The 23,233-nt window shown below is 46.4% G+C and overlaps 1 protein-coding gene and 1 long non-coding RNA gene across 2 annotated transcripts in view; both read right to left on the bottom strand.

Annotated features, from left to right (window-relative positions):
- LOC138978690 (uncharacterized) overlaps positions 1–23,233 on the bottom strand; it is a 422,724-nt gene that overhangs the window by 146,234 nt on the left and 253,257 nt on the right. The window lies entirely within an intron of this gene.
- LOC138978682 (uncharacterized) lies at positions 14,910–23,231 on the bottom strand. The gene is made up of 4 exons (XM_070351473.1): positions 20,719–23,231; positions 20,084–20,302; positions 18,294–18,417; positions 14,910–17,227 (listed from the first exon to the last, which is right to left on the bottom strand). Exons 1-4 carry the CDS (start codon positions 22,852–22,854, stop codon positions 16,293–16,295), a joined length of 3,414 nt encoding a protein of 1,137 aa, XP_070207574.1. The 5' UTR covers positions 22,855–23,231; the 3' UTR covers positions 14,910–16,292.

The following is a 23,233-nucleotide window of genomic DNA, read 5'->3' as shown; positions in this document are numbered from 1 at the left end:
ATGGGCGATACGGATGGTTGGAGATGAAAGAGTAGTCTCGATGAAAATGAAATCGATTTACACCTATACTTGGGGAGGTGAGTCCTGGGGTAAGGATAGTGGGATGAAACGTGGAATACGTGGAGTACGTGTTAGGTGTTTGTCAACATTACAGAGACCCCAGTGTCAACACATTAAACCCAGTCAAAGTCGTCGGCATCCCGTCGAGGCCAAAGGGAGTCGCCGGTTTGGTATATACAGTGGAACCCCCCTTTTAAGACTTCCCCCTTTAAGACTTCCCCCTTTAAGACTTCCCCTTTAAGACTTTAAGACTTCCCCCTTTAAGACTTTAAGACTTCCCCTTTAAGACTTCCCCCTTTAAGACTTTAAGACTTCCCCCTTTAAGACTTTAAGACTTCCCCTTTAAGACTTCCCCCTTTAAGACTTCCCCTTTAAGACTTCCCCTTTAAGACTCCCCTCTTTAAGACTTCCCCTTTAAGACTTCGCCCCCTTTAAGACTTCCCCCTTTAAGACTTCCCCTTTAAGACTTCCCCCTTTAAGACCTCCCCCTTTAAGACTTTAAGACTTCCCCCTTTAAGACTTTAAGACTTCCCCCTTTAAGACTTTAAGACTTCCCCCTTTAAGACTTTAAGACTTCCCCCTTTAAGACTTCCCCTTTAAGACCTCAGTTGTTTTTTCAGACTCAGTTTCTGTTCATAATGTCTGTAACTGAATTTACCTGCATTTTAACTGAGACTCCCTCCTTTTTAACTCCTGATTTTCTTAGATTTTGGGGGGTCACAGTATTAAAATGGGGGTACCACTCAGTGTCACTGAGGTGAAAATCGACTGATGGGAGAGAGAGAGAGAGAGAGAGAGAGAGAGAGAGCATGGTTAGCCCGCTGATGTGGCGAGCGCGGGGTAGAGGGGTGGATAGGCTAAGGGTATTATATAGCCTTAGGAATGTGAAGCAGAGACTATAGAGTATACAGAGACGCGTCATCCTTCTTTGCGCTGCGGTGCGAAATTGAGACCGGCCAGCCCAGCGCGGGAAAAGAGCCACTCCCTGCCGCACAAGGAAACTCGCGTTTCGCGGCTGCTGTCGGCTGTGTTTATATCACGGTTATATTAACATACTGTCTGTTCTGTCCGGCTGACAGTGCTGCAAAAAGTAACTGGATGAAAAAATATGTTTGTTTGTGAACATCCTTTTTAAATGACCATAAAAACACGGCATAAATGGTATAGATTAAAATTAAATCACATTTTCTTGGGCAATATTCGCTGGATCGCTGTAGTTATGCAAACATGATTCAAGTCAACCGCTTTTCACGACCTAACCGTCGTTATTTTTGTGTGTTTTAATCAAATACAAATACATACTGAATACATGGTCAGTTAAGCCTGAGAAAATATGTCAGGAATAAATCGTTTAACGAAATAGTTCCCGGTTAAATCGGTAACTAAGGCATTTAGTCAATTTGGTGTCGTCCCAGCACATCGAAACTGAAATGGGTTGTCAATTACACGGAGCTAAGAAGTTATCATGAAAGGAAAACTGTAATTCTTGTGACCAAACCGGCTGACTTTAAAGAATCTTGATCGATCGATGATTTTCTTATTTCTTTTCAGTTGCTTCTTTCTTGTTCAGAAAGCTCTCTCTCTCTCTCTCTCTCTCTCTCTCTCTCTCTCTCTCTCTCTCTCTCTCTCTCTCTCTCTCTCTCTCTCTCTCTCTCTCTCTCTCTCTCTCTCTCTCTCTCTCTCTCTCTCTCTCTCTTATTATGGCAAGACTCGATTCCGAGGTGGAATAACAGAACTATTTGTGCACATTAAGAGATACGATGCGGATATGTTGTTATGCCCCTTTTTTCCAGGGAAAGTAAAGAAGATGAGTTTTATTTTGTGCTTTGTTGCCCCGCACTTCGTGATTTGCGATGCCAGTTTATTCCTGCTAAGTTTTTATAGAAACCCAAGTTTACACAAGTTTTCTATGCTTTTGGCATCTGTGAATGAAGGTATTGTTCGAAAGTTGTCAGCTTATCACGGTGTACAAAGCATTTCGGCTACGTAGTGTTGTTATGTCTTAGTTCATGAAAGCCTACGGTATATTTTATTTGAAATGTAATGTCTTAGTTCGTGTATGAACTATGATTTATTTCATTTGATTTGTGTGCAAATGTCATTATGTCATTGTATATATGTTCACGCCCGTCATTTATAATCAAAATATTAATCATGATAAATGATACTAACGTTCGCAGCTGCAAGCCGTTGTAGATCTACTCTATAACTCCGCGACGGCCGTGTCAATCAAACGAGATGGTTATGTCTACCCTAATCGATCACCGACCGTATTACCACTAGATCAGTCTATCAGTTCCAGACTTGGCATGCCGAAATGAGATAAAGTAGAGGAGAAATCAGTAAATCTTATACATGTGAAACTAGTACCAACATGCACAGCTTGGACTGGTTTGAGGCTGTAGTGTGTACATTGTGTGTTTTCACTGTTCCGGTAGAATAGATCTACACGCAGTTCGACGCTACAACTTTTACTGATTGTCCAACATTTAACGAGAGAAAAACTGAAGAAACAATCCTCACCTACTCTCTTCCTTGGGAAATTTGAACATCCTCAAGCCTTTGGCATGTGCGTTTGAGCAATTGATGGCCGAACACCATGCCCCACTGCGTTTTCGCGTTGGCGCGACCATGCTTGTGCAGCACGATATCACCACTGCTGTGGAAAGAGAAAGTAGGTGGTTCCATGTTTCCGCGTGGTGGCGCCACTGGGCTTCCGGTCTCACTTTTCAGCACCGTATGGAGCGTCTCTGTATACTCTATAGTCTCTGTGTGAAGGAAGACTCTTCGCAGCCACTGACCAAAGGAAAGCAGAAGTATTTCATCCACTTGTCTTTAAAAGCTATTCGCCGCTCAGCGGTCCCTGCAGTACCCGGTCTGTCGTGTAACGTCAAGTTGTGTGTCACGTTGACGAGGTGCACTGACCGTGGAGCCAGACTGAGAAAAAGGGATGAAGAGATCGAAGACGCTGAATCAGTAGGTTGAGCGAGTGCAGTACGATTAGTCAGTAAAAAAAGCAAAATCAATTATGAAATTAAGGATAGCTTTTCCCCAGTGCCGGGTTGGATCTAGGGCCGGGGGGAAGGGCGGGGGGAGGGAGGGTGGTGCGAGGTTCCGGGAACCCCCCCCCCCCCACCCCCTTACTCGGCAAATATCCGGTACCTTTTGTCTCAAGGTGAGGCCCAAAATACTCATCAGTATAGAAATACTCAAAATACTCATCAGTATAGAATCCCCTCTCTCTCATACAGTACACGCACGTGGTCCAGCCGTGTGAGTGTGTGACAGTGTGTGTGTGTGTGTTTATGCCGTGTCACGGTCAGTGTATGGTTGTGCACGGTGAGTGCGTCAGTCGTGTTACAGTAAGTCCGAGTCCGTGTCAGTCGAGTCTTTGTCATATTCAGTCACTGACTGAGTGATCGACGCCGACTATGCGGCCTGAGGTGCGGACTGCAGCAATATGATACCGCCGCGGGACCGTCTTTACACCCCCGGTATAGGGGTGTGTATAGGTTTCACTGGATGTGTTTGTTTGTTTGTTTGTTTGTTTGTTTGTGTGTTTGTGTGTTTGTGTTCGCATATAGATCTCAAGAATGAACGGACCGATCGTCACCAAACTTGGTGAACAGGTTCTATACATTCCTGAGACGGCCCTTACAAAAATTGGGACCAGTCAAACACACGGTTAGGGAGTTATTGGTGGATTAAGATTAAGAGTGACATATTAATGGTCAAAGGGAAATAACCTTCTCAGTTGGTGGCAGTGAGAATGGTTATTTCCCTTTGACCAACGCGGGTGTTTTTCCTACCTCGACGTACCCTTTCGCAATGGACCCTGTGTTTACATTCTGACTTCTGACTTCTGACTTCTGACTTCTGACTTTTGACTTCTGACTTCTGACTTCTGACTTCTGACTTTTGACTTTTGACTTTTGACTTTTGACTTTTGACTTTTGACTTCTGACTTCTGACTTTCTCTCTTCTGACTTCTGACTTCTGACTTCTGACTTCTGACTTTCTCTCTTCTGACTTCTGACTTTTGACTTTTGACTTTTGACTTTTGACTTCTGACTTTTGACTTCTGACTTCTGACTTTTGACTTTTGACTTTTGACTTTTGACTTTTGACTTCTGACTTTCTCTCTTCTGACTTCTGACTTCTGACTTCTGGTCAGGACGGGGGTGTTTTTCCTACCTCGGAGGAATTTCTTGTTATGTGTATGTTCTCTAGTCCAACTGACAGTATAACATAATTAACTGCGCTTACGAGACAGTATTCGATTAAGCTAGCATTTACTGTAGTCTCAATCGCTATTCTGACAGCGGCTTGATCATTCTATATCCCAGGCACCAGCACATTAACCGGCAGAATATTCAGTGTCGCTTGTGGTACTACAGGCACGTGACACTGACTGGATAGGTCGGGGGTAGGGGTGGGGTGCGAGGCGGGTGCTGTGGTGGTGGGGGCTTGGGGGGGTGTAAGCTGTCCGGCCTCCTGCCCCACACTGAAGGCTCACTGAAGTGCCTGTGACGGTGGTACCTTTATCAGTCATGATTATTATTGTTCAAACACGCGCATCTCCTCCCTCTCTAATATTAGCCTGAGAATTGTAGAAATCCCAAAACAAATACACTTTGTCTTTAAAAATGGTCGATATATTTTTGAACATAACGTTTTGTTTTGTTTATAATGAAACGTTCCAACAACATACCTTTCTTGTTTTTTGATCATAGTTCTGAGAAAACGTGAGGTTTAGCTTGGCTTGAACTGAAGCAAGGGAGTTTCACTGTAATCAGTGAAGGTTTGTTTGTTTGTTTGCTTAACGCCCAGCCGACCAATCAGGGCCATATCAGGGCGGTATCAGTGAAAGTCAGTCTGACTAACGTCGTTCTTCTGTGTAGTAACGATAGCAGGACACGCCGCGTAGCATAATGAAATACAATGGCACGCGAAACTTCTGTCGCGAAAGCCGGGTGTACTGACAAAAGCCGCCGGGTGAACTGACGAAAGATCCCCTAAACCATGGCCACCTGCTCGGTCCAGAAGTCCTGTGACCGAACTGGTGTTGAGCGCTTCTTTCAAACTGTGTCAAGCTGCGGTACGTCTGCACCTGCCACGGACCAGCTGGACTGAGCGGTGACGTAGTTGTACAGCCTCTTTTAAAACACAGTCCCAAAGCTAAGGGAAGGATTGTTACACTGGTAGAATTACAGCGGTACTTAGCATGAAATGGTACACGGCCGGGTAGAACACCCCCCCCCCCCCCCACTCACACACACCCTCTTTTTCCAACCACACCTCCATCATCCTTGTTTCGATTCCTAGAGGTCTATACATATATCCTGTAGCGAATAGGCACGACCCATCCTTGCCTCCTTGTAAGATCACTGTTGGATATATTTTTTATTCGTCCCTTTCTTCTGATTTTTTGCTTTCAGATGTAGCTTCTGAAAACACAACTCAAAATTGACAAAACAAAATGAGATCAACAAACAGTCCATGTTCTGGTGCCGGTGGAGTCCTCAAAACACATGGAAGCAACTGAAGCAGTGGGTCTGTATCACAGAATTTGGTAGAAAAAGTGCGAGTGTTGCTCATATCCTTGTGATGTTGCTTATGGTACCTGTAACAGCAGTCTCTTGGATGTGTATACCAATGGTTTTTTTACCAGAGGAACTGCAATGTGATGCCAATTAAGGACTTGACTTTGAATGTACATGGGTGTGCCCACTTTTATATTTGTGTGCCCGCGAGTGTGTCTGCATTCAGGCAATTTACCATAGAAAAAAAGTAATTGTGTCTTTGTGTGTGTGTGCATGTGTGTAAAAGGGAGGTGGCAGAGACACAAAAGATGAATATCTTGGTGTTATTTTAATTACACACATTCTGATTCACACACACACACGCACGTACACACCCACACACACAGTTATCAAATACAAAAAGAACCACTTCTCACAAGTACAGTCTTCAAACGCAAACTCGTTTACTTTCTAAATTGACGCTCATACACGCATTTGAAACTTAGATTCACAAACTGAGTCAGCTCCTTCTTTACTCTGCTTTAACAATTGAACAGTTTTGAGAACAAGAGGCAGACACAGCAACAACAAATAATTAAACTGTGTATGTGTAAACAAACAAAAACCCAGAAGAAACATTACAGCATTCATGAAACTGTGAACTTATGCACAAGTTTGACATCTTTTTCCACCTATGATGCATTTCACTTTTATAATTCACAATGAAATATTAGAAACTGCAGCGGGAACTGCTTAAGTTTAAAATTTCACAGTACTAGTAACTAGTAGTATCAGTGATTGGTACAATTCAAAAACAAAAGCTAAAGAAAAGAAGAACAAAAAGAGTTAAAAAGTCCTGAAGCAGAAAATATTACTTTTTATCAATCCTGAACAAGATTCCGAATAAACTGATCCAACTACCTTCTTCTCTTCTTCTTCTGCGTTCGTGGGCTAAAACTCCCACGTACACTCGTGTTTTTGCACGAGTGGATTTTTACATGTATGACCGTTTTTACGCCGCCATTTAGGCAGCCATACGCCGCTTTCGGAGGAAGCATGCTGGGTATTTTCGTGTTTCTATAACCCACCGAACTCTGACATGGATTACAGGATCTTTTCCGTGCGCACTTGGTCTTGTGCTTGCGTGTGCACACGAAGGGGGATAAGCCACTAGCAGGTCTGCACATAAGTTGACCTGGGAGATCGAAAAAATCTCCACACTCAACCCACTAGGCGGCAGCGGCCGGGATTCGAACTCACAACATTCCGATTAAGAGGCCGACGTCTTTCCACCCCGCCACAGCGCCCGTCGATCCTACTACCATCTTGTATGATGACCTTTATAACAGCGGCAATTTGTCAATTAACAGCTTTAACGCAGAACTGTGTTCACACTGGATACTGCCGTAACAAGTATAATACTGTCAATAAAAAGCGTAGCACACTTGCATAACTGAATACCTATCTACACATTGAAAACTCCAACAACTAAAACATGTAAGAAAGAAGAAACAGTTGTGCATGACAACCAAAAGTCAGTATCAAAAAATAGTCACATAACTTTTAATTTAACTACTTAGTTACAGTGGAACCACTATTTTAAGACCCTACTTTTCCAGGTTTTATAAATATTCTGTAAGTTTACCCCCATTGTAAGACTCCCTCACTTTCAATTTCAAAGACCAGATTTTCAGAAATTGTGGGCAGTCTTACAAGGGGGGGGGGGGGGTCTACTGCTAACATAAGAAGCTGCAACACATAAAATAATTTAAAATCTCACAATTCGCAATGCCTTGACAGCGGTTGCTGAATTATGACAAATTCACATCGTATTTCAATAGTAATCATCTTGACTGCCTGATTTGTTCAAATGTGTGAAGAAATTGATTTAAAAGGAAATCTCTTCAATGGCACAGTATGTCATAAACCGTCGTCACCACATGCAAGTGACAAGTTCATATCACGTTGTATGAAATCTGGTTACAAAAAGTTACAAACGTTACCAAATTTCAGCCACTTTCTTTATTTGGTGTTTAACGTCGTTTTCAACCACGAAGGTTATATCGCGACGGGGAAAGGGGGAAGATGGGATAGAGCCACTTGTCAATTGTTTCTTGTTCACAAAGCACTAATCAAAAATTTGCTCCAGGGGCTTGCAACGTAGTACAATATATTACCTTACTGGGAGAATGCAAGTTTCCAGTACAAAGGACTTAACATTTCTTACATACTGCTTGACTAAAATCTTTACAAAAATTGACTATATTCTATACAAGAAACACTTAACAAGGGTAAAAGGAGAAACAGAATCTGTTAATCCAGTTAATCGCCTCTTATGGCATGCTGGGGAGCATCGGGTAAATTCTTTCTCGTCCCAACCAATATGGGACTCCCCCTAACCCGCAGGGGGTATTTCAGCCACTCACATGTACACCCATACACAGGAGTGATGAACAAGGAACATAAATCGAATCTGTCAGCGTAAAAAATTGGAGCACAAAGATTTCAGATCCACTCATCCAGTCTCTCTATTCAGGGCAACTATCCGTAACAGGTCTCTAATGCAAAACATCTTTCAATGAATTCATTTAAAAAATGCTTATTTTACATTACTAGACATGTAGTAACGCCAACACTGCCCTGAAAAGTATTGCAAATGTATCATGTGAATGTGTGTATGGCTGTATCATGTGGTATACGTTTGTTTGTTTATTTGTTGCTTAACGTCCAGCCGACTACGTAGAGCCATATCAGGACGAGGAAGGGGGGATGAAGGGGGCCACTTGTCAAGCGATTCCTGTTTACAAATGCACTAACCCATTACTTGTGTCCCAGCAGGCTTTAGTAAAACTAAATTAATACCTACTGGAAGATTACCAGTTTCCAGTATGTTAAAATAGGCTTAACCTATCTACTGCTGGGCTTACATCAGAACACTAACAGATTAAACTATACATGAATCGCGAGACAAGCGGCAGGAGAAGAGATTTTTGGAAAAAATACAGGTGAATGAGCAAGAAGGCAGAAAAAAGAAAAGAATTCATGAAGAAAAAGAGAGCATGACAGGAAAGAGGAACCAAAAATCTACCTAACAGCAAACTAGAAAGCTCCTGCGGTTCCAAAAACAGGAGGGGCCTTTAATTTCATTACCGCAGTGCCCCACTGCGGGATGGTATACATGTGGGCATATCGTCTGAAGAAGGGAGGTAACCCTTACCAAGAATTGATAAAATTAGCAAAAACTGTGGACACTCACACCTGCTTTCTTGTATCACTATCAGAGTTATAAGTTAAATAATGGCAAGATAAGAGGTTTGGATGACACTCCCTGGCATGAATTGTGGAAGACACTGAGTATTGTAATTTCTTACAATGTAGTATAATGGAAAATTTCCTAAATAAATTATCATTTAATTAATATACTTACCCGAATCACATTAGCATTGAGTCACCTGAGATGCTTATCACTGAAAAACGCTTACCCGGCTAAAGAATTTAAAGGGAAGCAACCCCATCACCAAAACGAAAGTGAAAGTAGCTTTGGTAATGGGCCAGTACACCGGGAGTTACCTCCCATACGGGTGTATGCCACGTCACTTCCTCTAGGAACACGTGCCTATTATCATACGGCTTTAAAAAATCTTAAAACCATAAGCGGGGCAGGTGGGAGGGAATACAGTATGTGATTCGGGTAAGTATATTAATTAAATGATAATTTATTTAGGAAATTTTCCATTTAATATCATATTCTTACTCCGAATCACATTAGCAGATAACATCAACAAGGCGGTGGGCTAGAAATGAATCAAAACTCACCATCAAGTTCTGGACAGGAACTGGCCTGCTGCTATGAGCGCTGGAAGGCCTCTGGAGCCATCCTGTCGAAGAGCTGTGACGTCCCGAAGATAAAAGTTTATGAAAACATCTTCGGAACGCCAATACGCAGTTGTCAGCACCTCCTCTAGACGTCTGGAGCGCAGAACTGCCAGAGAGGATGCCCACGCCCTCGTCTCATGGGCTCGGGCCGAGTCAAGTGGCAAGGAGGGCATAACCCCCCCCCTCTTTGTGCGCCTCCACTCATAAGCCTGCTTGATGAGCGAGGACACCCACCGGGCCAACGTTACCTTCGACAAATCTTTCTCGCGCCTAGTAAGGAGAGAGATAAACAACAACTTCTGAGAACTAGACCGAATCGGCTGAGTCCGGGCTAAGTACAGACGAAGTGCCCTCACAGGGCAATTGACCGAATCGGGGTCACCCGGGGCCAACGCGCTGGTCAGAGCCTTAACTCTAACCAGCGGAGAGGCCTGCCCCGGAGACTGATTCTTGGCCAGGAAATCAGGCCGGAAACGCAAAGATGCGGAACCGTCCGGCTCAAAGGAGATATCTCCAGGCTGACCCGACAGGGCGTGGACCTCGCTACCCCGTCGGGCCGTAGCCAACAAAAGGAGAAACAGCGCTTTGCGAGTGACATTGAACAGACTGGCCTCGCTTAAAGGCTCAAAATCCGCAGAACGAAGGAATTCCAGGATTAAAAACAAGTCCCACTTGGGAGCGGGCAAACGAGCTTTAGCTTCCTTAAGAGCAGCCCCTTTAATGACTGCAGCTATAACGCCCCCGACTCGAACAGAACGACCAATCTGCTGAAGAGTCGCCGAGATAGCGGAGCGCCGGACCCTCAACGAGGAGACTGAGGCGCCCTGTGAAGACATGAAAGAGAGGTGGTTAGCGACCTGAATAGAGCGCGGAGCCACCGAACTCACCCCTCTAGCTGAACACCAGGCAGTCCATGCCTTCCAGTGGGAAGCATAAACTGAAGAGGTGGACGCTCTATGCGAGCGAGCCACCAAGTCCAGAGTCAAAGACGACGCCCCAGAGCGCTTCAGCGAGTCCCGAACAACTTCCACACGTGAAGCTTCAGAAGACTGGGCTCCTCGTGTGGAATGCCTGTTCGGGGCTGCACTAGTTCCCCTCGCACGAGTGCGAGAGGAATGGGGGGCCCTTGGGCAAGCCGAAGAAGATCTGGAAACCAGACCTGCGACGGCCACAGAGGAGCGACCAGAAGAAGAAGGGCCGGCTCCTCCATCTCCGCTTTCCGGATTACTCGGCTGAGTAACGGAAAGGGAGGAGTCTGAAGATCTGTATGTGCCCCCCAACCCTCCCTGGACGCATCTGTAAAGAGGTCCAGGTCGGGGAGGGGCACGACGATCGGAACACCTCTGCAGACCCACTCCGTGTGCAACCACGGAAGGGTCGCAGACTGGAACCATCCCTGCAAAGGGATGAGGGCGTCCCAGTCCACCAGAGGAGAGTCCACAAACGGCTTCAGCGCGAACTGAAGCGGACATTTGTGGACCCGGCCCAGTGAAACCAGAAGAGCCATAGACTCCATCTGCCCCAAGATGGAGGCGAGCGAGCGGATGGAAGCCATCAGGAGAGGTAAAGTGGAGCGAATCTGAGCTTGGAGCTTGTCCACCCTTCTCTGAGAAGGCTGGACAGTCCAAGCGACCGTGTCGAAAGACATCCCCAGATAAGTGAATGTCTGTGACGGGGTCAGCTCCGACTTTACCCGGTTGATCGAGAACCCCAACCAGTTGGATTCTCGAAGAACCGTCAGGGTATCCTGCGAACAGCCGCTCTGGGACTGGTTCATGATGAGCCAGTCGTCCAGATAAGCCCGCAGACGGATACCCTGGGACCTCACCAGTGCACAGACCTGTCTCACCACCATGGTGAAAATCCACGGTGCGAGAGACAGCCCGAAAGGGAGTGCGCGAAACTGGTAGATCTGATCTCCCCACCGGAAACGAAGCCATTTCCGGTCGGTCGGATGCATAAGAATGTGAAAGTATGCGTCCGTGAGATCGATCGAGGTCACCCAGTCTCCTGGGCGGAGAGAGTCTCGGACAGAGGCTGGCGTCTCCATCTTGAATTTTATCTCCCTCAAGAAAGTATTGAGGAGAGATAAATCCAACACGGGACGCCATCCTCCTGATGCTTTGGGAACAGCGACCAGACGCCCGTAAAATCCCAGGGAGCTGTGGACCCGAACTCTCTCCACCGCGCCCTTCTGCTCCAGGGAGGCAATTTCCGACTGCAAGACGGAACGTGCTTCCTGCGAGAAGGGGGGCTTGAACCGCGGAGGCACTCGGGTAAGAGGCGCCTTTTCCTCCCGCCAGAGTAGACGGAAGCCCGAACTCACCACTCCCACAATCCATTGGCTGTCTACTACCGACATCCAACGAGAAAGTGCCCGGGAGGGGCCTCCCGCCATCACCAAGGTGGAGGGCGGGAGGGAGGTGAGATCGGGAGCGCTTCATTGGGGGTGTGGCTTACTTCCAGAGCCGCCACGCCCCCTCCCCGATGCCGTCCTCTTCTTCCCACCACGAGCGGCCGGCGAAGCCTGCCGCTTCTGAGCTGGCTTGGGGTTAGACGATGTCTGAGCCTGCTTCTGTTTAGAAGGCTGAGACTGTTTCACCCCCTTCAGAGTGTAGTCAAGGAACTGACTGTCCTTGTTTGACTGAATCTCCTTCTGTCTGGCATCCAGTGCCAGCGGACAGAAGAGAGACTCCTCTGAGACCGGGGAGACTCTCAAGGTCTCCCTAGTAGCCAGCTCCGTGAATTGGGACTGCGAGAGGAAGAGATCCCTCCTGCAGAGTACCGCTTGGGTGTACTGCAGGGAGGAAAGACGCAATTGTTCCTCATTGACCTTGGCCAATGCGGTCAAAAGCGCAGAGACATCGTCCGCATTCTGTTCTTCACTGAGAGTGAAAGGAACTAGCGAATCGGTCAATGCCCGAGACAGAGCCCGAACGAGAGTCTCCGCAATGGAGGACAGTTCGATCTGCCGACGTCCAACCTCCTCAGCAGAGAGGAGGGAAGCCTCGGAAACCGGCAAAACCGAATCACGCTTGATCGGTTTAGCCAGAAGAGGCAGCAATTCCCGGGAAACCGGAAGGGTAGCCCTAGGGAGTGCAAAAGACGCCAGCCAATTCTGGCTCTGATTGGGCATGCCAAGCTTCCTATTGGCCGTAGGCACGAAGGAAGAGGCTTGGGCAGCTGAAGCCACCCACTGCTGAGCTGATTCCGGAACTGGACCAAAAGGAAGCAGTAACGGAACAGGCACTGGCCGAATACCACTCCCCGCATGTGCTGGACGAACCAGTGAATGCGAAAGTTGGTAAGCCACTGACGGAGACTCGGCGAACCGGAAGGAAGAAGCATCCTCCTGTGCCGGCCGGAAGTCCGCCATGGCAGAAGGAACGAATGATGCGGAAGAGTCCGCAGCCACCACCCCTTCAGGAAAATAACGAGACGTTACTTCCGCCGCGACGTCAAGAACAGACTTGAGCTTCGACGGAAACACGCCCCGCGACTCCTCGCTGACCACTGATGGAGCATCAGAATAGTCACACGTGGAACCATGACCGAAGTCACCAGTTCCGGAAGCAGAAGCATGCCCTGGCAAACCGGAAACCGGAAAAGCCTGAGCACTAACGTCATCCTGCCGCCCAAAACCCTGTGAAGGTAAAGGGTAAGCAGGACGACCATCCGCAAAAACCGGAGCTGGATGAGCTGACGTCACTCCCCCGACTGAGTGGAGTGATGCCTGCTCAAGCCTAGGCGCTTGAAAGCCGGAAGGCGCACGCTGTAATCCACTATCTGGTATCCGGAAGGAACCACCAGAAGAGGAAGAAGCGTTTCCGGCCGAAACCGGAAGTGTAGTCAACGGAACCGCAAAATGCGGAAGTGAAGACTGCACTGGTTGACTTCGCGATCCGGAAGGACCGGAAGTCAGTGAATACTCCATCCTGCCGCGACCGCCGTAGCGTGCCGGAGCGGACGGATCATCACTTCCGGCAAGTGCCGGAAATGCGGCAGTCGAAACCGACTGCCGCCGCTGTTCGAACAAGTCCGGGGCCTCGTAGGTTATCGCCGGAAATGAAAGATCAGCAAGGTATCGGTCGTGACCCGATGCGAAAGAGCTGTCCCCCGAAGGAGAACGTCCAGGCGCCTCACGAGGGCTATCGGACCAGCTCTGCTTACCAACCGACGCTGAAGAGGGAGGACGCTGCTCCAAGCCGGAAGTGGAGGACAAAGACACGGAAGCCAATGCCCGGACGTCACTGCCAGATGCCGGAAACGCCGAACTGCTGGCGACGGAACGCTGAAATTCTGCCTGCACCAAGCTGCGGATTTCTGGAACCAGTGACTTTAACAGAGAGGAAACCAACGCACCTTGTCCAGGTGCTAACAAAGAAGACGAAGTCTCCGATGTAGAGACAGGTGCAGAAGTAACAGTAGCGCTAGGCGCCGCAAAAGAAGCAGAAGTAGTAACAGCGCTAGGCGCCGAAATTGGTACAGCCAACAAAGTGTTACGCTCTTGGTCTGTAACAAGTAACGTTGCTTTGGAAGAGGAAGACTTAGCCTTAATTTTCCCCTTGGGGTCCGACTTGGCACGGCGCTTGTCTGAATCAGACATGTTGACAACAACACGTGGCAACGCGAAAAAATTTACTGAAACATAAGTCTAAACGACTGGAAAATTCAGTAAACACACGCACTAATGCGTTAACAAAATACTATAGCTAAACTTGCCCCAAAAGCAGAGGCACGGAGAGCTACAAACAAAGTCACACGAGCTAGAAAACTAACTCACACAACAAAATGGCGACACGCAAGACACTGACACAAACGTCAACAACACGTGGCAAAGTAAAAAGATTTACTGAAACGTAAGTCAAAACGACTGAAAACACAGTAAACACACACGCTTACGCGTCAACAAAATACTAAAGCTACACTTGCCCAAACAGAAAGAGGGCACGCAGAGCTACTAGCAAAGTCACACGAGTTAGCTAACTAACTCACACAACAAAATGGCGAAACACGCAAGTCACTGACACACAAGTCCGTAAAAAACGGACAACGTACAGTAACGAAACAGCGCAAACAACCAACAACAAACGGGAACGAGCTCACCAAACTGTAGGCAAGGCGAGCAGACAAGCTGGGTAACGTGGCCGGCGGGTGTCACTCAAACACACAAGGACAGCCACAGAGCGTCAAAAAGTGAACCGTCCTCTCCGAGGTGAAAAAGACGTATGATAATAGGCACGTGTTCCTAGAGGAAGTGACGTGGCATACACCCGTATGGGAGGTAACTCCCGGTGTACTGGCCCATTACCAAAGCTACTTTCACTTTCGTTTTGGTGATGGGGTTGCTTCCCTTTAAATTCTTTAGCCGGGTAAGCGTTTTTCAGTGATAAGCATCTCAGGTGACTCAATGCTAATGTGATTCGGAGTAAGAATATGATATTAAATGTACAACTTAGAACCAGTATCACTATCAGGTGTAAAACAACTTTCACACCTACTCGCACTTGGCAAACTGCACTGTGTCAGTGTGTGTCACCGTCACAGATGCAAATCATCATACTGTTGGTTGTGTAAAAACAAAACTGTTCTTCAACGTCGTTATGGACTCATTTTGGACAGCTTTTCAGCAGAAGGCAAAATCTGATTTTTATTAAGAAAAAGTGTTTATATTTGAACCTGGTATGAATAGAAAGATAAAAGAATGTTAAATCATGTATTGTCCATTGTATTTTACAGTAAAGAGACATAGTGCTTGCTGCCTCGCGAGCCCAAGAAAAAGAATATTTCTCATAGAGAATGATTTAACTTAGTCTAAAGCACAAAAACATCAAAATCGCCAAGAATCGAGTTATGCCAACATTCCAGGACAACGATGTTATATGCCCCTCCATGAAATTCAATGGGTTCATGTCGTTCAATACTAGTAGGTCAATGCCATTCAGAAGAAAGATTTTGGTTTTACATTTTGTGAATCAGGTGAATTTTGTGAATCGAGTTGTACAATAAACCTGTGCCTCTAGAAATATTATGCTGACAGGAGGATGTGTGAGTGTGTGTGTGTGTGAGTGTGTTTGTGTGAGTGTGTGTATGTGGTGGGTTAGAAACAGAAAGATGAAAATCAAGATAAAAAGGAATGCACAAACATGAAAAAAAATTAAAGCGCATATTCTGCTACAATCATTTCAATATTAATTCATTGGTTTTTATTTTATTATAATTTTGGTTACTTTCATCATGGAAACAAGCCAGGCTCTTTTCCTGTTTTTAATCCTAAAGTTACATGTACATCTCCAAAGAGTAGAACTAGAAGTACTCATGACAGCAGAGAAGAAGAAAAAAGGCCCCGCCTCCAAGTCATTAGGCACTTTCAAGACATTTCTGTAACAGTCAGAAAGATAACCACTGCCTGTTAGGACCAAGAGGCAGTTGAAAAGACTGAAGAATAAACAAAGTCAAATGAACTATTTAAAGCTTTAAGTTTAAGAAGGATTTAAAAAACTACATTCAATTTCATGGTCAACATAATCAACTGTACCAATTATGTGGCATCAACATATATCTGTTGAACCGCCAAAATGCCCAGAATACATCTCAAATTACAAAAACTTACATTCTCTTTCAATCTCTCTCTGTCAACTTGTCTGGAACTTGGAAGTTGAGGTTCGTTATGCGAGTGTGTGCGTCACTGTGTGGGCATGCATGCGTGCATGTGAGTGTGCACTATGCTTGTAAGCTCTGGCTGTCCTCATCAACCCTTTGGAAACTGTCCTTATCCACCTGAAGAGGAACAGCAGCAGCTGGCTAAGATTTGTCCTGAACTGAACCACTGTCTCACACAATTTGCCCCGATTCTGAACCCTCCTGAGTTGCCTGTTCTGAACTGTCCCCACCAGCTTGAAGTGAACTGTCCTGAATCCCTTGCTGTGAACCGTCTACAAGGGCCCGATCTTGACTACACACAGCTGCCTGATCTGAATCGTCTTGAACAACGGGGTGTGGGGAGTCCTGCCAGCTGGGGGTGTTTGCAGGAGGGAGCTGTGCGGAAGGCTGGCCCTGGACCTCCACCTGCTGTTGTTGCACTATCCCTTCTTCACCCCAACCCCCGTCACCCCCTTCCCCAACGTCCATCCCACCGTTCTGCAGTTCCGCCCCACCTCCCTCTGGTTCCGAGAGACTATTGTCAGTCGCTGCATCCGCGCCAACGTTCTGCTGAACAAAATTGTTTTGCCAGTTCTCTTCAAACATGTCGTCAGCTTCACTCTGCTCCAGCTGTCCGTTAACAAAGGGTTGCTGCAACTGCCCCTCGTCGTCCATCGCCACATCCAGCACACCCACACTCCTGTCGTTGCCAAAGCCAGGCAAGCCCATGCTGTTGGCCTGAGAACTGCTGTTGGGAGAACTGCTCTCAAAGGGGAAGCCGTCGGGGAGGTTGGACGGGTAGCCCATGTAGTCCGAGTCACTCTCATGGGGACCCGTGGAAGCTCGCGACATGCACGTGGAGCAAAGCGACGACGAAGATGCGTAACTGGCAGAGCAGTTGAGCGGAGTGCTCTCCCCGATCTGAAAACTAGGCGGCTGGACGGTGGGGGTGCTGACACCAGGAGTGCCGACACTCGCCGGGGTGCTGGTGTAGCCGGCCAGACTAGTCATTCGTTCTGCGATGGAGTAGACAGGTCGCGGGCCGGAGGGGTATGGAGGGACCAGGTTGGGGGGTGAGCTGCTCTGGTCGCTGAACTTGGTAAACAGCAGGAGCTGGCGCTGAAAACCTGCAGACAAAACGAAATGTGTAATGCAGGAAAAATGAGCTTCCATAGATAAAAAACAACAACTATTATAAAGTTAATCCCACAGCAACAGAATAACAAGAAAATTCAATTCAGCGGATTGCATGTTACAAAAAATTCAAAGACAGCCGGCACTTCCCGACAGAACAAACTCAGTACAACTAAAAGTAGATTTGAACCATGCACGTGTACAATAGATTTGACTGTTTTGATGGGCACAGAGGCCTAGTGGACGAGACATCGACATCCGGTGCCGAAGGGCGTAGATTCGAATCCAGGCAGTGCTGAGGGTAAAAACGGTCATACACGCAAAGACATGAGTGAACGTGGGAGTTTCAGCCCATGAACAAAGAAGACGAAGGATCCAATTGGGAAGTAGGGCATTAATACCGTAACGGTCAACAGGCCGGTAAATTCATTTTTCTGTATCAAGTGTCAGGATAACGTTCGACTTGAACAATGATAAAAGAGAAGCAAGTCAGTCCCACCCACCACCTACCTGTTCTTTTGAGCTTTAATGCTAGCTCTTTAAAAAAAGTAAAGCTGCAAAACAAACAGTTTTAGTTGGGCAAAAGAAGACACAGGTACCTATTCATTCTTTTTCTAATCCTCATTCCAAATTGAGAAACTTGTAAATCAGGCTGGGGAACTTTTGCCTAGAAAAAAACTCTGAAATAGGCCGGGCTCCACACACCACCAAGGCCCCGGTGGGGTGCAGGGCCAAGCGCCTCACTGGGGGACCATGTAAGCAAAACCCGCTGGCCAAATTTTATTTGGGGCATTTTTCGATGGTATCGGGCCTCTACTGGCACGAAATCTAATTATTTCTGGACAGTGTACCTTAGCACATTGATCAGTACTGTACTGGTGTTCTTCGTCTATATGAAGTCTTTTCATCAAGGGTGAAAAGTGTTTTTTATCCATTTTTTTTCTCCCTCGGAGATCATTTTTCTTCCTTGGAAAACCAATCAGGTTTCCTCTGAAATTCGTGGACCTGAGGTTAATTCCCCAGAGAAAAGAGAAGGGGAAAACAAATTGAGACACTCACCTTTGGACGGATGTGCAGGCACACCAATGACCTCTCGCTTGCAGAATCCCACTTGGTTGAGCAAGTAGTCGCTGAACTCCTCCGGCCTCAGCTTGATGCTGTTGTAGTTCTTGTAGATGGTCTCCTGAAAGACACAAATCTTCATGAAGACCACAACAACAAAAACACACATTCCTGCTAATTTAAAGATTAAAGTACACTCACCCATTTTGTCCCCACCTCTCACTTCAAAACAAGAAAGGTGTTTTTATTTCATTTTCATAAATTAATAAAATTGAGCAAATAAACAATGGCGACTGCACGTGAGAGCGAACAACAAAAAGACCAAAAAGCACTGTACTTGTACTCACATTAAAATGACAAACACGGAACAAGTAACGGCGACGTTTCAACCTCTCTGGTCTTCGTCTGACACAGAACAAGGGAGGCTACTCCAGTAAATAAACAAGGGAGGGAATCGTGAAAAAAGTTGAACATAAGGTCCAACAATAAAGCACAAGAAAGAGATTTGAAAAGTTGCAGATTTGAAAGTCTGTAGACAAAACGAAGGGGGGGGGGGGGGGGAGAGGGTGGGGGTGGGGGGGCTGGTTGGCTGGTGGGGACAATGTGGGAAGGAAAGGTGCAAGGGAGAATGACTAAGGGTGGCAGAGAAAACTCACGTACCCATGCACACACACACACTCACATGTGGAACAGCGGGGAGTAGAAGGTTAAGATGAATGGATTAACGGCGGATGTTAATTCCATCGGGGCAAGTTGTGCCGAGGGATGATATGATGCCAAATTTCCTTGTATTGATGAGGACAATAAAACTTCTTGTATCTTGATGTGGGACTCCCTGAGTTTGCGCTCGAATGAGTCGCCACGTACTTGCCACAGAGCCATGACTGACATGATCAAGTGAGTGATTAGCGGCGGTGAAATGAAGTGAGACTGGCCTATTGCGGGAATGACGGATGTCAGCCAGATTTACATTCGGCAACAAGAAACTACAATGTTGCCAACAACTCAAAGCTTCTTTCTTTATTTGGTGTTTAACGTCGTTTTCAACCACGAAGGTTATATCCCGACGGGGGAAGGGGGGAGATGGGATAGAGCCACTTGTCAATTGTTTCTTGTTCACAAAAGCACTAATCAAAAATTTGCTCCAGGGGCTTGCAACGCAGTACAATATATTACCTCACTGGGAAAATGCAAGTTTCCATTACAAAGGACTTAACATTTTTTACATACTGCTTGACTAAAATCTTTACAAACATTGACTATATTCTATACAAGAAACACTTAACAAGGGTAAAAGGAGAAACAGAATCCGTTAGTCGCCTCTTACGACATGCTGGGGAGCATCGGGTAAATTCTTCCCCCTAACCCGCGGGGGGTAACAACTCAAAGCTAGTTAAGTAGTTTATGCTGCTTCTCTGAGTTCAAACTCCAAGTGCCATATTTTTCACACAGGTCGACACTGCAGAACTTCTTCCTAAAATCATGCATCACCCTGGCAACCACACAGATTTAGCAAAAGCCATTTGTCCATCCCAGGCATTGATGAAATGAAAAAAACACCAATTTTTGTTATTGTTCTTTCGCTACAAAAAGAAAAGAAGAAGCCCAAGCACCTCCTGAACAAAATAATTCCTGTGTCCAGTTAGAAAAACAAAGCCAAACAAAAGATTACGCCACAGGATCCATGTCTCTGAGACAATTGAAAATAAAGCAGAGCTTAACATCACCTTCACAACCTGTAAACTCATGTTTCAATCTGTTTCCACACTGTCATCAAAATAACAAACCGTCAATTTTTTGCGACGTCGATAGGAGACCCAAGCCTGTGGTTCCAGAATCAGCCTGCCGCCTGGTCGCAGTTGCTGGAACATTCTGGCAAAGGCCCGCTTCAGGCCCTCGTCGCCTGTGTTGAGGTGGATCCACTTGGTGATGCTGAGGGCTAGGATGGTGTCATACTCCTGCTTCACGTAGTTCAGCTGCTCGTCTCTGTCCAGCACATAGTTCCCCTGAAACAAAGCAATGAAGGGGCACTTGAGAACAGCTGTGATGGAACTTGGAAGACATTTTTTCTGTTGTGTTGCAACACACTTCAGGTAAAAGAGGGGAAAAGAGAGAGGGGGTGCTGCATTGACTGGTTGAGAGAATGCAAACTGCAGTATTTTGTTCCAGGCAAAATAACGTAGTATAAAGTAATTCAATTTCAAAAGTTGCATAACATTAACAAAGAGGTTCTAGTCTTGCTGCACTACTGAAGCCTTTGTCAGAAAGCAGAATGCTGCAAGAAAATTATGCATACCAATTGAAACTTGTCAATACTGTATTCACGCATGATTTTGTTCTGACCAAAGCAAGTTTGCCACACGCACTCAACATGAACAGTAATTCCCTATTGTCACAAGTAACCCATCACACTGGCACAAACCTGCATGAACATGATATTCTTGGGAAAGTAGTTGCTGGGGTTGGTGAGGGCTGGCAGTGGTTCGATCGGTCCATACTCCGACATCGACACAGGATACTTCTTTGTCTCGTTCTGGTTGGCCAAGGTCTGGTAACTCTTGATGTTCTGACGAGCAACACGGATGAGGTTTGGATCGATGTCCATTCCAACGATCTTCTGAGGATGAAAAAGCTGTGCAATAGCCAAGGTCACGTGTCCAGAATTGCATCCAATGTCAAGGACATCTTTACCCTCAAACCAGTCCATCTTGAAATAACGAAGACGGAAGTCCGACTCCATCTCTGGTGTGCGGTAACCATAGTAACGGTAGTAGTTGCCATACTTGAAGACAGGGTTCTTAGCAAACTTTACTTTAGGAGGGTCCATTGCTTGTTCCCCCTTCTTTTTAAACTTGCCGGAGCCAGATCCACAACTGAGACGACGTTTCTTCGGGCTTGGGGTACTGGCATGGATGACATCAGGGCTACTTGAACGACGGAAACTCAGCGACCTGGCAGCACCGATGCCGCTGTCAGCAGAGCAGTCACTGATGGTTCGTCGACGTTTGCGGATGTGACTTTGATGTGGCTGGAACTTCGGCGACACAATTGAATCCAGAGTCCGGGAAAGCTGACCTGTCACAACAGGTTTCCCTGTATGGTCAACGTCCACCGTGAGAGGTTCCATGACTGACTGCCCACAGTTTGCTGTCCCATCCTCCTCCACTGGCGACTTTAGATTTGGAAATCTTTGCCTCCTGAAGTTTCTCTGTTCTTTTTGCTGTTCTTTTATGATCCTCTCTCGCTCTTCCTTCCCCATCTGCTCTATCTTAAGGGCTTCGAGAAGCGACTTTCTGTCTCGTGGGATTTCATTTTTCTCTCGCACATCAATTGGTGAGGGCATGATTGGGTAATTTTGGGTTCTTCTATGAAACATTTCAAATGCTGCTCTCTCTCGTTCGTTCTTCACTTTGGGCTCAATGCGACCAGGCCTGTATGGATGTGCTTCATTCTTTTCCCTTGGATGTACATTTTTTGCATGTTGGGAAACTCCACCTGTGCATGGTTTTGCACCTGTATTTGGCAATAACGGTTTTGAATCTGGCACGCTAATAGTAGTAGGTTTTGTGTCTGTATCCGATACACCAGCTGTGCTTGACTTGACATCATCAGAAGATTTGGGATCCTGAATTGAATGATCACCAGTTCCTGCGGACTCTTCTGTCTTCTTGTTATCAAAATCTTGCTCCATGGAGACATCTTTCACTGGAGATTTTTCATCATCTGGCACGTGTGATGAATCTATTGCATTTGGTTCCGTTGGTCCACTTGGAATATCACTAACTGTTGCATCACCTTTAGTGTTAGGTACCGAAGATGCCTTTGCACCTGGAAGCCCAGCATTGCTGTCCACAGTAGTATCATTTGAATGAGATGTATTTGCAGATTCAGCAGAAGCTTGTGCTGCTGGGTCCTTCTTCCTAGCTCGCACACGCTTTCGTTTTGTGGCATTTAGATTATAGGTCAGACAGACAGGTACCGATTCATCATCATTTGTAAGTCCCAGCGGGTCCCACTGATTAGTTGGGATGAAATTATTTGCTGGTCGGTCAAAACGTTTTGGATCCGGCTGCGGGACCTGAGGTGTCTCTGGCAAATTTTCGACTTGCAGGTTTAGAGGATCAGACGAAGTTCCTCCTGGAACGTAAGATGCATTGTAATATCTACCTCGAGAAAGCAAGGAGTTGGCTCGAAAACGGCGCCCACCACGAGAAAACTCTCCCTGCCCACCTTTCTGCCTGTCAATTAAGATTTTTCCTGATTTGTCCATAGTGGCCAACACTGGGACTTCCCCTCTCTTAGCTGCACTTGTGGCAATGGATAGTCTGCAAGCCCTAGTGTCATCGACAGTCCCTGAAAAACTGGCTGAGCGTGTTCTCATGTACTTTTCCTTTCCATTACCAGCCTTCGAGAATCGAGTGGCTGGTCTCTTACTTCTATCGGCCAACCCTCGACCACGAGTTCTTCCCGAACTTCTTTTTTCTGTCAAATTTGGCAAAGAAAAGTCTTCTGCAGCCATGTCAGTGATTAAACGAGGTCCTCTTACGTGCACACTCATATTACCGATTGTTTTCCGTATGTTGTTGTCATTAAATCACCCCACGTGTCTGTAGCGCACCAAAACCATGGAACCGCTGTCCGCACAAGCGTGTGCACTGCGTCGCGGATTGACTGAGCGACGGAACGACAGAAGAACGTGTAAACTTATTACAGCGCCCCCAAGCGGATGTTCAATGTATTTTTCAACAGTTCTAAGTGTAAACAACTATCGTCCTGCACTGTTTTAGCGCACAAAATTTCAACGGATCCGGCAACAATGACAAAATCAGCTCCAGTCACAATCTAAGACGAGATATAATTGTCTTCCACCCCTGAAAATCCCTTAAAATTTCCTTCTCGTGTCCGACACATATCGGCTTGCTTCTTCTCGCTCTCGC

Source organism: Littorina saxatilis, linkage group LG10 (genome assembly GCF_037325665.1).
Source record: "Littorina saxatilis isolate snail1 linkage group LG10, US_GU_Lsax_2.0, whole genome shotgun sequence".
In the NCBI taxonomy this organism is placed as follows: domain Eukaryota; kingdom Metazoa; phylum Mollusca; class Gastropoda; order Littorinimorpha; family Littorinidae; genus Littorina; species Littorina saxatilis.
The sequence above is the reverse complement of the archived record's forward strand: the minus strand, read 5'-3'. Positions and strand labels throughout refer to the sequence as shown.